This window comes from Melanostigma gelatinosum (assembly GCF_949748355.1).
Source record: "Melanostigma gelatinosum genome assembly, chromosome: 20".
Lineage (NCBI taxonomy): Eukaryota > Metazoa > Chordata > Actinopteri > Perciformes > Zoarcidae > Melanostigma > Melanostigma gelatinosum.
In genome coordinates, this window is record NC_136653.1 from 10,568,679 (window position 1) to 10,583,109 (window position 14,431).

Below are 14,431 nucleotides of genomic sequence, written 5' to 3' on the forward strand. Positions count from 1 at the left end.
TGTGAGACATTTTCATTTATTCATACTTTTTCAGCATTTCAGAAGTGGAATTCATTAAGAGGGGCCTACTTTATCCTTGATTGCATCACGTATCATTTCCCAGAATACTTAAAAAAAGAAATAAAATGAAATGGCTCTCATACCTTCAGCGAGGGGATAGGTTACACTTCGTTCTTGCTTAAGCCGAAGAAAATATAGTCATTGTGACCATAAGGATAATATTTTTGAGCATGCATTTCTTACAAATAAAGCCTCTGATTTTCTTGAGAAATTAAATCATTAAATCAGCGAATTTATAATTTTCTTTTTCAACTTCCGAGTAGCACTTACATTCTGCTACACACAGATTGCTTCATCTTACTTCTTAATTATTTCATGGCACATATATAACGGTGTTTATTTTGTTGTTGTTAATCATCTGTCTGTAGTGACAATGTAATAACTGCCACATCATTTCACCTATGAAGCTGCAATATTGTGTTCATCTAAAAAGCCACATGTAAAAAGTAAGACAATTATTGCTCATTAATTGTTTAGAAAAAGGTGACATATTTTACTCAAAAATCATGTAAAGAAGTAAGAACAATGCAATAGTTCTCTGTGATATGACATAAGTGTTCTGATAATAAGCTATTTATGTAATTGATACACTTCATGTCAATGCCACTTGTCGTGGATATACTCCACCTTACATGCAGAAATCTTTAAGTGTTAAAACCAACCAGCAGAGGGCCCCAACTAAGTATCCCCCCCCCCCAAAATTCTGAAGTTTGACAGAAGCACTTGTCCAGTGCTGATCTAGAATCAGGTCATCCCGTCTGAATCCCAGCCTGCAGCATCACGGCATGACTCAGTTGAGATAGTAACAGTGCCTCACTAAGCTGCCATGCTGTCAGTGGACCCTGTGTATTTGGCCCCTTCTGAATATCTATGAGGGCTGTGGGTCAGAGTGTGGGAGGAGGGCGGGAGGGGAATCGCTGACCAAGCCTGTTGTGCCTCATAATCTCAGGTTACAATCCAAGCCAACAGCTGTTAGACCTACAACCATGACCTAAATATTACTTCATGCATTTAGGGCTAATAGGTTTTGTCTCTCCCATCCCCACACACACACACACACACAACCCACTAATGTTCATTCCTCCACACTCTGTATGAGTGACCTTGGAATAGATGACTGACATGACTTGTCCTGTCATGAATATAAGTATGTGATGTATCTAAAGGTATCTCAACTTCAGAATTGTTTCTCCAGTTCACAGCCTTGTGAAAATGCTCCGCACTCAATCACAATACACAGAAGTGCATTCCAAAGGAATGTAGTTTTTATTCATTGCCTCATAACAAACTGCAAACAGTAGACGTTGTTGGCCATGATACTGCATCACCAGCATAAAGCTATTTTCATGTTGATGCTAAACTTGTTAATCCCGCCACTGCTTCCAGTTTTAAGTGCAGAACTCACTGCAGTTTGGTCGTCGCGCTGAAGCCAACGAGGTTTATTTGGAGAAATGATTTTGTTGCGCAGTGACCCAAAGCAACGCATCACCATGTTTATTAGACACACACTTGTGGATGACACTTACGCTGCAATAGCCATGAGGAGTTAGGACCGTGAAATTGTGCTCTGAAAGAGATCCTGACAATTTCCCTGCTCTGCCCGTGGCTCTGTGTTTTAAACTCACAGCCGTTATTTGCACTGTTCTAATGTTAAAACGGGGAGCGGACCTATTGCTCAATAATGGGTCGCCGGTTTTTATCAGAGGGTCCACATGTTATCACTTCAATTCTACTTATACTGTCATATAACTGCAATTGCTAATAGATTAAACCCCATATTTATGGAAATCAAGAAAAGTACAAAAAATCCCATCAATGTGTTATTAACTTTCCAACAGAACATAGTGGAGGCATTTGAAATTATTCGTGTAATAAAGCATCAGTATACCCTGTACACACCAAATTCAGTCTCAGAGGCGCTTTCGGCGCGATGAATGGGCTTTTGCAATGTAAACGTTTGAGATAGTAATAGTGCATTTCAGTGTTGGTCTCCAACGTTAAGACTAGAAAACACAGCTGTTATTACATCATGTGAAAAAGTCTATATTTCATAAAAAATACAAAGTTTCTCATCAGAAAGCATTCAAATCTCATATAAACTGCATATGTAAATACATTCAGAAGTCTTTGTAAAGCAGAACAAAAAGCGTCTGAAATATTGCTGTCAAATGACATTATCTATATATATATATCAGCTTATGTTTAGCTTTCTCAGTCAATATGACACACCTACTGGTATTCTCCACTGATTCCTGCCGTGCTTACAGTTTGAGAGAATTTGTGTCAATAAGTGTCCTCTGCTCTGATACAGTTTAACTCAGTGTAAACACACTGCTGTATTGAACACACAAAGCTTCATCAAATATAGACGAGGCCATCCATCAAAAAGCAATAAATATGAAAAATAAGTGAATTAAAAGCATTTCAAGTATCGAATCCCCTGGGTAATCACTGCTTGACATCATGAAGGACACTGAGCAGTGTGCATTTAATGCTGTCAAAGCTGCAGCAGACATTTTAAAGTCAACTAGCATCCCCCCTTGCAGCCTCTTTTAGGAACACATCTGCTTATTCATATCTTGTAGAAAAATATGAAAGCCAAATCTCTAAAAAAAGTCGTTTGACGTGAGCATGGCATCTTCTGAGGCAATATTATTTCCTTTTCGCAGCAGCAAGGTGTCTCTTGGTCACAACCTCCAGCCTCCTCCTCTCCGCGTCCTCGGCTTTCCTCCTTTCTTCTTTCAGCTCCTTGTACCGCCACTTTGGTAGTTGCAACAGGTGCCCCCCTCCGTCTTTGAAGCTGCTCTTCCTCCGTATCTTTTCCGGTTCGTACGTGGGCGTGGGGGCCTTGGAGACCCTCACTTTGGGAATGCTGAACCCTGGCCTGACGCTGCTCCTCCTCAGCACCATGTGCATGGGCAGCAGGCTGGTGCTCCACAGCTCCAGGGCCTCGTTATAAGCCACCGTGCTCAGGCTGGAGCTCCGGTGTCGAGGCAGCAGGCTCTGGGGCTGAAGGCTGGCCCGGCGGTCGGCTGAGTTCTTGGCCATCAGTGTGACACGGGAGTTCTGGAAGAGTTTGAGGTGGCTGTCCACACTGTCGGGGTTGATGGAGCCGAGCTCCTTGGCGCGCTGCTGGCGGATGATCTCTGGGACTGCATACCGCCGTTTGCCCACACTTGGGAGGCTGTCTGGACACACCTGAAACACAACAGCGCCTGGTTGGTATCACTTGTTATAATATCAGTATTTGTAGCACTGCAGTAGCAATAGCAGTAATAATTAGCAGAATTCTGTTCAGTTTCCCCTTTGATTGCAGTGTTGCAGTACTTGTAATCTTGCATGAATAACCTGCTTATCAGATAAGGCCGCCGTTAATTATATTCTTTAATTATGATGTGCAAATCCCATGAAAAAGCAGAGAATTCATTGATTAAAGCAAAGATAAATTAGCACCAGATTTATCCTTTAATAGCACAATTACCACAATATTATCATCAGTTTGTTTGCACATTGAGTCGATGAAGTAGCAGCGATAGTACGACTTTATTCTACTGCTTGATAAGAACAATAAGAGAAGTCATTTGCATACTGATACAAAAACACACGAATATTGGCCGTTCAATCACATTTGGAGTCTGTGGAAGGTGATTTCCACATTGTACAAGAGTGGTTGGCTCCATCTGAAGATAAGAAAGAGAGCTCTGATATCTCCAACTGTGCTGAGTGTGTACAGACACTGGAATAATGCAGAGGAGAGCGGCTTTAAAAGAGAAAACTATCACAAAGAGTAGTTGCCTGCATCACCTTATCTCAGCATGCAGTTGCAGAATGCTTGTTGGTGTTAGCGGGACATTGAGGAACATGTGGGTTTGGGGTTGATGGATCTGGTGGGATACTGTTTGATGAGTGCCTGGATAATGAAGAGTAAACATGATCTAGAGTCTTATTACTCACTGTATGGCATGCCACAGCAATGACTGGGCTCTTCATGGCCGTCGTTATAGAAACCATGTGGTCGATCACACCTTGATCCTCAGGGTTGGTGACGTTCGAGATGTTGAAGATGTTCCTCACGCTGTCAGACAGGCGCCTCAGACAGCCACGGGGCTCCTGGGCTTTGGCCGCCAGCGATGCCAGCGGGGGCCACTCTAGACTGGGAAAAGGAATTTGATATAAATCCACAGCACAGGTAGGTAGGGTTCACTCTTCTCGCCATCACGAAGTAAGTCATAGACTCTCTCAAGACAGGCAGACAGTGAAACAATGTGAGCCAGCCATGAGTTTACCTATATGTCTCACAGTACTGGTGCGGGCAGGGCCGTTCCATCAGGCGCGTCATCACCCAGGCAGTTTCATAGCGGCCCGTGAAGAAGGCCCACTCCGTGGCAGTGAAGTGGCGGCCGAGGTCCCTGGCATTCAGGGAAGCTCCTGGTGGTGGCACAATATAAAGAAGGTTAAATATGTCACAGAACGGACTGAAGATTTCCAAATGCTGCTGTCTGTCTCGGTGTTCTCGTGACAACTCATGCACACCACCGTCATACAACCCTCACAGAGCCAGTTCACAGATGTGTGTGAGCGCAACAAATTACAAAGAAATACATCTTGACAATTTCATCCAGAGGTGAGTATGAAGTCGACACTTGTCCTCCTTTCTGATTGCGATCGAGTTTTGTAAATTCTGTGCAATCAGACACATGTTCTTCACCTGCCATCATGAGCGAGCGCACACATTCCACCCTGCCCTGCATGGCAGCTTTCATCAGAGCGGTGAAGCCGTGGCAGTTCCTCCTCTCGACGTCCAACCCCGAGTAGTAGTTGAGCAGATAGTTGGTGATTGTTATGTGGCCTTGAAGAACAGAGGGACGGACGGTTGTTACTGTACGTTATAACACAGTCTGTAGTCAAGGCATTCACACGAGATCCACATCCATACGCTGGTCCTTCGGTTTGAAAAACACCTGCGTACAGTTAAGTGTGTGTGTGTGTGTGTGTGTTACCTGCTTGAGCAGCAGTGATGAGAGCTGTGTTTCCCTCGCTGTCCTGCCAGTTGACATCCAGATACGGACACTGAGACAGCGCTATGACGACGTCCACATAACCCTGGTAGCACGCGACCAACAGCCCTATCTGAGACAAAAAGGGACAGGAGAGGACTTAAAGGTATAAACACTTTCCTAAAGCATTAATGTATGGACTGACATGAAAATAATCCCTCTCAATCATCACTTATGACCAACTTCTCTTTTCTTCCTATTTTTGCTGTGTTTGGGACGTTTCTGGCCGTCAGCAAAGACCATTTGGAGACCATGTGGGGGACATTGTTTGGCAACCAAGATGTTGCAATTAACTTCCATGAAGTGAAAACACACTGTGAAAGGGTTAAAGATCTGTGACGAACACACGGACAACTCCCAGACCAAACAACGGCGTCTCAAGGAAGAACATAATTTGGTCTGCATCACAGAACAATTGAAACCAGTGATTGAGACCATAAACTCATATTTACAATGTGCACCGAGGTAATAAGTAAGTCGGGTCATTTTGCTGCCTCGAAACCAGAAGACCAGGAGACCTCTGTGCATCTTTCCAAACTAATATCCTTAAAAAAAAGGTGACATCTGTTGTCTTGTTATTAAGAACTGGACTGTCTTTAACTGAGTGGGAAAACAAGCTGAGTCTGTTGTTGTTGTGTACTTTTGTGCGTTCGTGCCGGAATAAGAGCCCCGTTATGTGTGTGGACGTGTGCGTAAATGTTAGTCTGCGAGTGTGAGTTTTCGGTTGTCCTGGAAAAATCCTGTGAAAGTTGGGTACTTTCTGGAAGGTGCACACTTCACTGGCCAAAACAAACAAGTTCACCACCAGAGGGGGGGGGGGGGGGGGGGGGGGGGCTGCAAGCTGAATTCGGGAACACGGAGTTCTCAGTTGACATATCATGTGCACAGTATGTTTATACATGAAATATTTCTGTTAGAAAGATGTGTCTTTCACTTACACTCAGAGCACAGGTGGATAAATGCCGAGCTTTCATACAGGAAGCCCAAATCCGCAAATGTGATGTGATGAGAATGAATGACTGAGATCTTAAAAACCACCTGTAGGGACAAAACATCTTTGTCATCCCAGGTGTCTTCGGTTTTGTTCCATCACAGGCTTTAAAGGCTTTTCCAATGAACGTATTCCTTGATATAGGCACGGTGATTAATAAAGAAGCAATATCTATAACCAGCCAGTTGCTGTGAAGATCAGACCTTTGCCTTAAAGAGTTATTAATCAGACTTAGGAAATCAATTCAAACTTTGCTACAAAGAGGGAAGTATTATCCGTGAACCTTCTTCTGTGACATGATGTTCCCTTCATGAGAGCACGAGTAAAACCTACTTGCCGCTTTGCACCTCTTGGCCCGAGCACACCGTGTTACTCCCGTTAATTATTCGATTGAACTCTGCTGTGGATGTGATCCAAAGTTCTGTCTCCCTGATATGAACAAAATATAATAATGAAGATTAGTACAGAGAGGGAACGTTTATAGACAACATACAAAATTGGTGCCAACCTCCACGTCTACCACACACACACACACACACACACACATTCTTGGCAAGCCTCCTGCCTTGCTGTGCTGTGCTTTAGCAGCATGCCCTGCAGCATGTCTGGAGCAATCTCAGTCGTCTGGCACTGTCCTTTTTTTTTTTCTTTCTCCGTGAACCTTTTTTTCCAAACACGCACAAGCATTTAACTTACTTTTTACCTGTTTCTCCCAGGCTGTAGTTTTCTGCTCATCCCTATATGGACTTTTTGTTTCATCTATTGGCTCTCTGAGGCACGTAACCAGTGGCTCGACCTGATAGAAGAGCAGCAGCGAAATGCACACACGGCATGCGATTGCAGGGACGCACATCAATCGGGGAAAAGACAATCATGTGCTCCACAATATTACCCACTCGATGAGTTAAATGTGAGGCTTAGGGGATAAAAATAGCAACACTACCAGGTAGCGCAACAACCCTGAAACAATCACAAGAGGTACTTCCAGGGATGGATGAGTGTGTGTGCAGTGCATGTGTGTGTGAGATTGTGAAGTATGTAAAGTGAGACTTTGATTACGACACCGATGGTTTTTGGGAGGATTATGCATTTTGTATGTAGGCCAAATGAAGATGCACACGATGGCAATCTCAAAGCTTTCATTACTTTATTCTGATGGACGTAGACATATGCCCTCGCTGACTCTAATCTCCTCTGTTCCATGACACTGGATTGTAGCCGCTCTCATAAATTGGGTTTATTTTTACCCGCAAAACTCGCCTTTGATGAAAGTTTTTCTTGACATTTTCTTTCCTAATAGCTCGTAGAGTTAAGTATAACGTAGCATGTGTTACGTTTGAAGCCCAAATGGCCTGTGGTGTTGAGTGGTATCTTATCTCTTGATACTTAAACATGCTCCTCTGAATTAAGATTACTCTAAATCCAATACATGTAGGTAGAACTTTCTTTATCTTTGATGCATTCATATGTGGGCTGTAGATTTTTTTTCACATAGCTGTCTCAACATTAGCAATTTAAACTGTCTGTCCCTCTAAAACATTCAACAATTTGGGAGGATTCATCATTCTGGTGAGTTTAAAATTCAAATGTATTTTTGGTAATGCCAATTTTGATCAAATAAGTACATAATTCTTCATTTTCTTAGCAAAAATGAATATTTCTTTGAGTTGAATTTAACTAAAATGTACCATAAAGATCAGTTCTGATGCTGTCTGAATACAGACAAACTAATTCTGTTCAACTTATTATTAGCCCATATAGACATACACAGACAAAGACACAAGCACACACACGCACGCACACACACGCACGCACGCACACGCACGCACGCACACACACACACACACACACACACACACACACACACACACACACACACACACACACACACACACACACACACACACACACAAAGTCATCTGGGGAATATCCAGAGCTAGGAATAGAAAGGCTTAGCCGTATCAGTCAGCGACACAGAGAGAGGGGGAGGAGACAGACGTAACTGTGTACCTACAGTTGATGTGAGGGTGCTGTAATAATTGGCTGCAGTGAGTCTGACACAATACAGTGTAACCCTGAAAGTTCCTTATAGACACAACACCTCCAGGATTCACAGCTCAACGATGTAATTAATTGCTTCTTCATCAATTGATGTAAAGCATGACCAAAGTATACTGTAAGTGCGTTTTGCTTAGTGTAGGTTTTAAAATGTAAAGGACTAATCAGCGGCAGACAACCGGTATCTCTGCGGCCTGCATGAACCCAGTATAAAACACTGCACTCCTTACAGTGCATCTCTGTGTGCGAGGACACACACACACACACACACACACACACACACACACACACGGGCAAATACACTCTAGACCGCCCTCAATCACACACACAGACTTACTGGGCCATGTTTCTGTCAATAGCTTCCCTGTTTAACTGTGCTCCTGTCTGCAGCTGAGTGTTCACATGGCTGTATCAAATCAGATGTGTATGACTGTCGCTTTGATTTTTCCACTCATCTGTATTTGTAGTCGGCTTGCCTGTTGCCCTGATGGTTGATGTGCGTTGGTCTGCCTGTCTGAAACACTCTGTGTAGACTCTGTTGCCTGTCGTGTACACTGCACTGTATCGGTCCTGGTTCGTCATCAGATCTCACCCTGTTTGGAAAGTTTGATTGTGATCGAGAGGGGGAGTATGTGAGTGAGAGAGAAAGAGAAGGGGGGGGGGGGTAACAGTCGAGCAGGGTGGCCTCATTTAAATTGATTGAATTATGTGTGTGTGTGTGTGCGTGCGCTTGCGTATTTATTGAGTTATCATGTGAGCATGACATCACACTCTACCCTACACCAGGTCAGAGGTGCCTGATGATATTGCTGTATAAATACATATTAACATAATCCTGAGATAATCCTGATGTTCACTGACTTGCATTTATCTTTTACTTTTTACAACAATGGTTCATGGAAATTTCATCCAACACATCCGCTGTCACAACACTGAGAAGATACTGTGGGGATTCTGACACATGACGGCCTATAATTACTGTGCCGTAATCATATACAATGAAAATTAAATACACGTACTTATGACCTACATAATGGCTTGTTATTCAGTTGCGTTGCTATGTTTAGCATTCAGGGTGTTAGCTGAAAGATGGGCAGTTTGTCATTCTTCTGAGGGCACAGAGGACGGACACTGTGGCTGGCTTATTATGACGTGATCGTGATTACAGATAATCAAGTTTCAACACGCAAGCTTGGCAGTGGGGAGTACGTTATCTTTTCTCTTATGACACATGTTTTGCAGAATATTGCTTGAGGCTATCTGACTTGATTTCTACCCTCTCTGTGTGTCTTATCCTTAATCCTTGCCATGCTGCAGGTATTTTGTCCACAGGAGGGATTGTTGATGTTCAATCCCTTTTTTATCGCGACCATATTAATGTGATTTAATTATGTGTTGGCTGTTAACCAAAGAGCCAAACAGATGTTCGCAGATGCTTTGCTGCAAAAAACGTTCTCCTGTTACTGTTTGTCAAATGATATCAAAACACACACACACATCTTATGTCTTATGTTACCCACATCTCTTAAAAATGAACTTGTTTTTCATAGTTGTCATAGTATAGTACAAATGTCATTAACAGTCATTGTTTAGTATGACATAAAATAATTATTTAAAAGTCATAAAGAAATGGTCAGAAGTAACGGCAAAGTATGCCATAAAATGTCACAATAAATTTAGAGTGTAGTGTGATTTAAACAAAGTCATTAACAGTCATAAAATCATTCGATGAAGCCCCGGTGTGTTTAATGTGGATTTACGTAGCATGTCATTAAAAAGTCATGGTATAGTACAGCAAAAACATTTGTTGTTATTTGATAACCGCTCATGAATAAAACTGTTTATATGGGGCCATGTAGAAGTTCAGGGAAGTAGATTTGAAAATAAATATTAAACCTGCATTGACTTTTCTGAAGTACCTTCATGTAAAACACAGAATCCCTTCCAGGTTCTGGGCTGCCATTCTGCAGCTGACCCTGACCTCTGACCTCCCTGATGAAAGGCTCCACAGAAAACAGAGGCAACTCATTATCATGTGTGTGACAAATACGTTGGCTGGACCGGGAAAAAGTTCAAGCGTTTCTGCGTCTCAAGCCTTTTTAGTTAGAATGTAGCCTATTTTAAATCGTGTACATTCTGTACAAAAATCAAGTCTGGGATGTAACAGCCCTCTCTGTCTTCTCATCACATTGTCAGGCTGTCGGCTCCGTTAGGATGTTGACGTCCGTGTCAGGATGTTGAACACGAGCGCCGACGAGCTTAACAGATTCGTATCAACATGTGTTTCTCATGGAGGGGTTTCCTAAACTGCATTGTGTCTGGGTCCGTGCACATCCCTGAGGTCGCAGGTCATCGCAAAGCAAATGGCGAATGCACTATACAGCACACATCCTGGTTATCTACGCAAACTGGCGCTCACTGCTACACGCACACGCGCAAAACACACACACACACACACACACAAGCAATTTCCAAGCATTTTTGGTGTGCCACCCAAATGAATCCGATCTATCGTGCACGTCACACGGAGGAGAAGAGAAATCTTTACATTCCGATGATGTCATTACGACTCTTCCCTCCCATGACCTCATCAGCTGTTACATGCACAGAGAGCGATAAGGAGGGGCACAGATGGTGAGCGATGATGATGGACTCGGATGGATGTGGGGTAGCCTCGAGGTTAGAGACGCAGAATTGTGATGTAAGCTGAGTAATATGAAAACACAGATGGGTGGGGACAATTTTCAAAGGAGAAAGTAAATGAATAACACACACGATTACCAAAGCAAACTGCAATGGCACTCCGAACTTCTCTACTGGAGCTCTTTGGTTGTCAATGGTAGAAAACTACAGTTATCTTCCCCCATGTGACGGTATAAAAGAAAGCTGGTCATGAGAAAAAGGGCTAAAATGGTCAAACGTAAACAAATACTCTGAGTCCCAACAATACAAGATACAAGGCCAAACACCCATCCCCAGCATGTTGCCTATTGCCAGTTAATTCAATTACTATTAGCAAAATGAATGAAAGTCTGGCGTTCCATCATCATGGATTCATCTCTGCAGTACTTTGGCAGGAGTGAAGCACATAAAGGGGATGCGTGCTGTGATTGCACAGCGGACAAGATGTCCAATCATTCTCCAATAAGCGGGAACTCTTTTGATAAATTGCCTTTAGTGAAAAATATGAATTTGTTCATATAATTTAAAGTCAACGGATCGAAGCTGCACATAAACGATCACACATTGCTATTGATATCAATGTTTGCAAAATCAGTCAACTAACTCACGGCTTTAAAATGCATCTTTTTGTCATTATTTTGTAATACGGTTTTGAATTGCTCTCAGACACACTCATCCTCTCATTGGTAGTTACTGTGTTTACCATCGGACTACCACATGGTTTCAAAATAGAATAAGAAATGCAGACGCACACTCATAGACCACATACACACACACTCTCTCTCTCTCGCTCTCTCACACACACACACACACACACACACACAGAGGACTGAGTGTTCTGCTAACCGTGAGACACTTCTGTGTTTTTATAGAGCTTGAAGTTCCTCCCTCTAGCAAAACTGAGGTCAGTCGGCACACACATGCACAGACCTGTCAGAAAATATCACTTTGGTATGAAAAATGATTCAGGATAGAGGTGTAAGCTTATAAATATGATTGGAACCAAGGAAATAAAGAAAACACGTGGAAGATTTAAAATGTGGCCTGTTCAAGCCAACTGGCAACCTGGTAACAAACAGGCTACTCAACACACATCTCTTTTTTTAAGTCCCATAGGGATATTTGACTGTTAACTGATTGTGCATTAATTGCTGCAATTAAGATACATACTTATTGAAGTATGTGTTTCAGTGAGGCCAGACAGTTTGATGCTAATAGACAAAAAAAGATGTAGTGCCCCTGAGCAAGACCATTTAATAAGCCCACTTGCTGCATAACTTCTCCATAAGTTATGTAACCAAAAATACCATATTAAATTAGAGTTAATTCAGTTAACTTTACTGAACTAAAAACTTCAACAAAGCCTTGTCCATCCCACAAGTCTGTTTTGTGATAAAGTGGACTAAAAGTACTCTATTATAGCTAAATCACGCTACTTTGTGTGAAGTTTAGCTTACTCAAAAGTGGTCCTAGTGGGCTGCATGCCATACCCTGTTATTCCTATCCTTCTCGTTGACCGCCTCCTCCTTCACTCCATGCCGCATCATGATCCGGACGATAGCCGCGTTGTTGGTGCAGCACGCCTGGAAAAGGGAGAGCGGCTCCGGGCTTTCCGGAGACGGGGTGCGCTCCGAGTCCGGCGGGTAGAAGGAGTCGTCCGACGCGATACTCCGACAGTCCTCCAAGTTATCAAAGTCAACTTCTTCGAATGCATCATCGTCTTCCTCGCCGCCGTCGTCCTCTTCATCGTCCTCCTCGCACGAGCCCAGGTAGTTCTCGTTGTCAGATTTGTACAGCGGCTCCTCGACAACAGTCGGGTGGACCTGGGTGATGTTCCCCCCGGCTTTATGCTGCTGATGGAGCTGTTTAACCGGGACCGGCGAAACGCCTCCTCCATCCCTGTCGTCCGTGATCAGCACCATCTAACCCCCGAGCCTAGGGCACTGTCCTCGGGGTAGAGTGCAGCCTGGCACGCGGGGCGCTGGCATGGGACTGGAGAGCGGAACCAAAGTATCGTAGCTTGCCCTGAAAAAAAGTCACTTGTATCGCCTATGGGAGCCTAAATTACACAAACCCCTTGACCCGTGGTACGCTATGGGCCTTCTAGTTAAGCATGTTGCGCGTGCAGTTACCATTAGTCATTTTCCAAGAGTTGACATAATGCACGTTTGAGACCCTGAACGCCACACGAAGTGAAATCTTCTTTCGCGCGAACCCAAAGCGAAACAACGTCGCGTTGTAGTCACAGCTATTCGGTCAAAAAAACACGTGAATGGAAATACGTTTCGGGTTTTTGCAAAAAAGTGACGCTACAGCAGATAGTACAAGTGCTGCGCACACGGCCGTCCCATGTAGGGCGGAGAGAGACAGCCTGGTAACCTATAGTCGCCTAATCCGTTTAGATGGGACCTCTCTCTCTCTCTCTCTCTCTCTCTCTCTCTCTCTCTCTCTCTCTCTCTCTCTCTCTCTCTCTCTCTCTCTCTCTCTCTCTCTCTCTCTCTCTCTCTCTCTCTCTCTCTCTCTCTCTCTCGAGATTAATTATAATCTCTCTGCTGAACGCAACCCTACAGTAAACCTTCATATTATTTACATTATGATGATTTTGCATATGGTTTAGTTTCTGCCTCTTTCTACCAAGTTTTTTTTTGTGGTTTCAAGTGATACTGAAAAACAAAACAAAAAAAACCTTTTAGGGAAAACCCCCAGTGTGTATGAATTGATGGTACTCTACATCTGATTCATAAAAAAACCCCAAGGGGGAACCAGCAATATAGCGCCTATGATGAGTCATGTGAATATCTACAAATCATCACTTTACTTCAGATCAACATAGGGCTCCCTTTCAGGCTGAGAAGGCAGATTATGTTACAATTAAGGGACGAGCATTATTAAAATGAGTATGGCACATGGGTTACATTATTGACCATTTACGATTCTGAGTTGATTTAGAGTTACACCCTCATTACGTTCTGTTTGGCCGCTCTCTCTCTCTCTCATTTTATTGGCGCTGGCCAGTTAAAACAATAGACATAGATCGTGCTTCATTACTTGGCACTGAACAGTTTGGCTTGTGTACATAACTAGTTACATCTCATGGAAAATTCATCTTTCATCTAGTGGGCAAAAATATAAGCGACCGTGGAGGCTCAACAGAGATCTTTTATAATCTTTTTAGACAAAAACATGACCAGATCCTATACTACAAAATGATTTAGGCTAATGGTAACTCCAAAAATAGGGACCTAGAAAAGTCACTAGTATGCCACCTCTGTTTGACCACATGCTCTTTTGATGTTACCCATGGTAGCTTTTATATATCTGGTTGTTGTTGTCACCACCAAAGAAAGAGATTGTCATAAATTGCTGTCACTGGATGGCATGTGTCCAGTTTTTTTTGTGAAGTATGCAGTTCCTAAATATTCTGCTTGCAGGCAACAGACTGATTCACAGAGAATGTTCCCTTTTCTATCAGTCATTAATAACATCACTTTGCTGACACCACCTGCTGTGGAAAAGCCGAGTGCATAACAGTCCCTGTGTGTACCCATTATTCTTATACCTTCATCTACCCCCTGCTGAGAGC

The 14,431-nt window shown here is 43.1% G+C and overlaps 1 protein-coding gene across 1 annotated transcript; it reads right to left on the bottom strand.

Moving 5' to 3' along the window:
- Positions 1–1,435: 1,435 nt before the first annotated feature.
- On the bottom strand, positions 1,436–13,116 carry ankrd33ba (ankyrin repeat domain 33ba). The gene is made up of 6 exons (XM_079291980.1): positions 12,339–13,116; positions 5,061–5,190; positions 4,769–4,909; positions 4,347–4,488; positions 4,015–4,213; positions 1,436–3,258 (listed from the first exon to the last, which is right to left on the bottom strand). Exons 1-6 carry the CDS (start codon positions 12,768–12,770, stop codon positions 2,713–2,715), a joined length of 1,590 nt encoding a protein of 529 aa, XP_079148106.1. The 5' UTR covers positions 12,771–13,116; the 3' UTR covers positions 1,436–2,712.
- Positions 13,117–14,431: the final 1,315 nt, after the last annotated feature.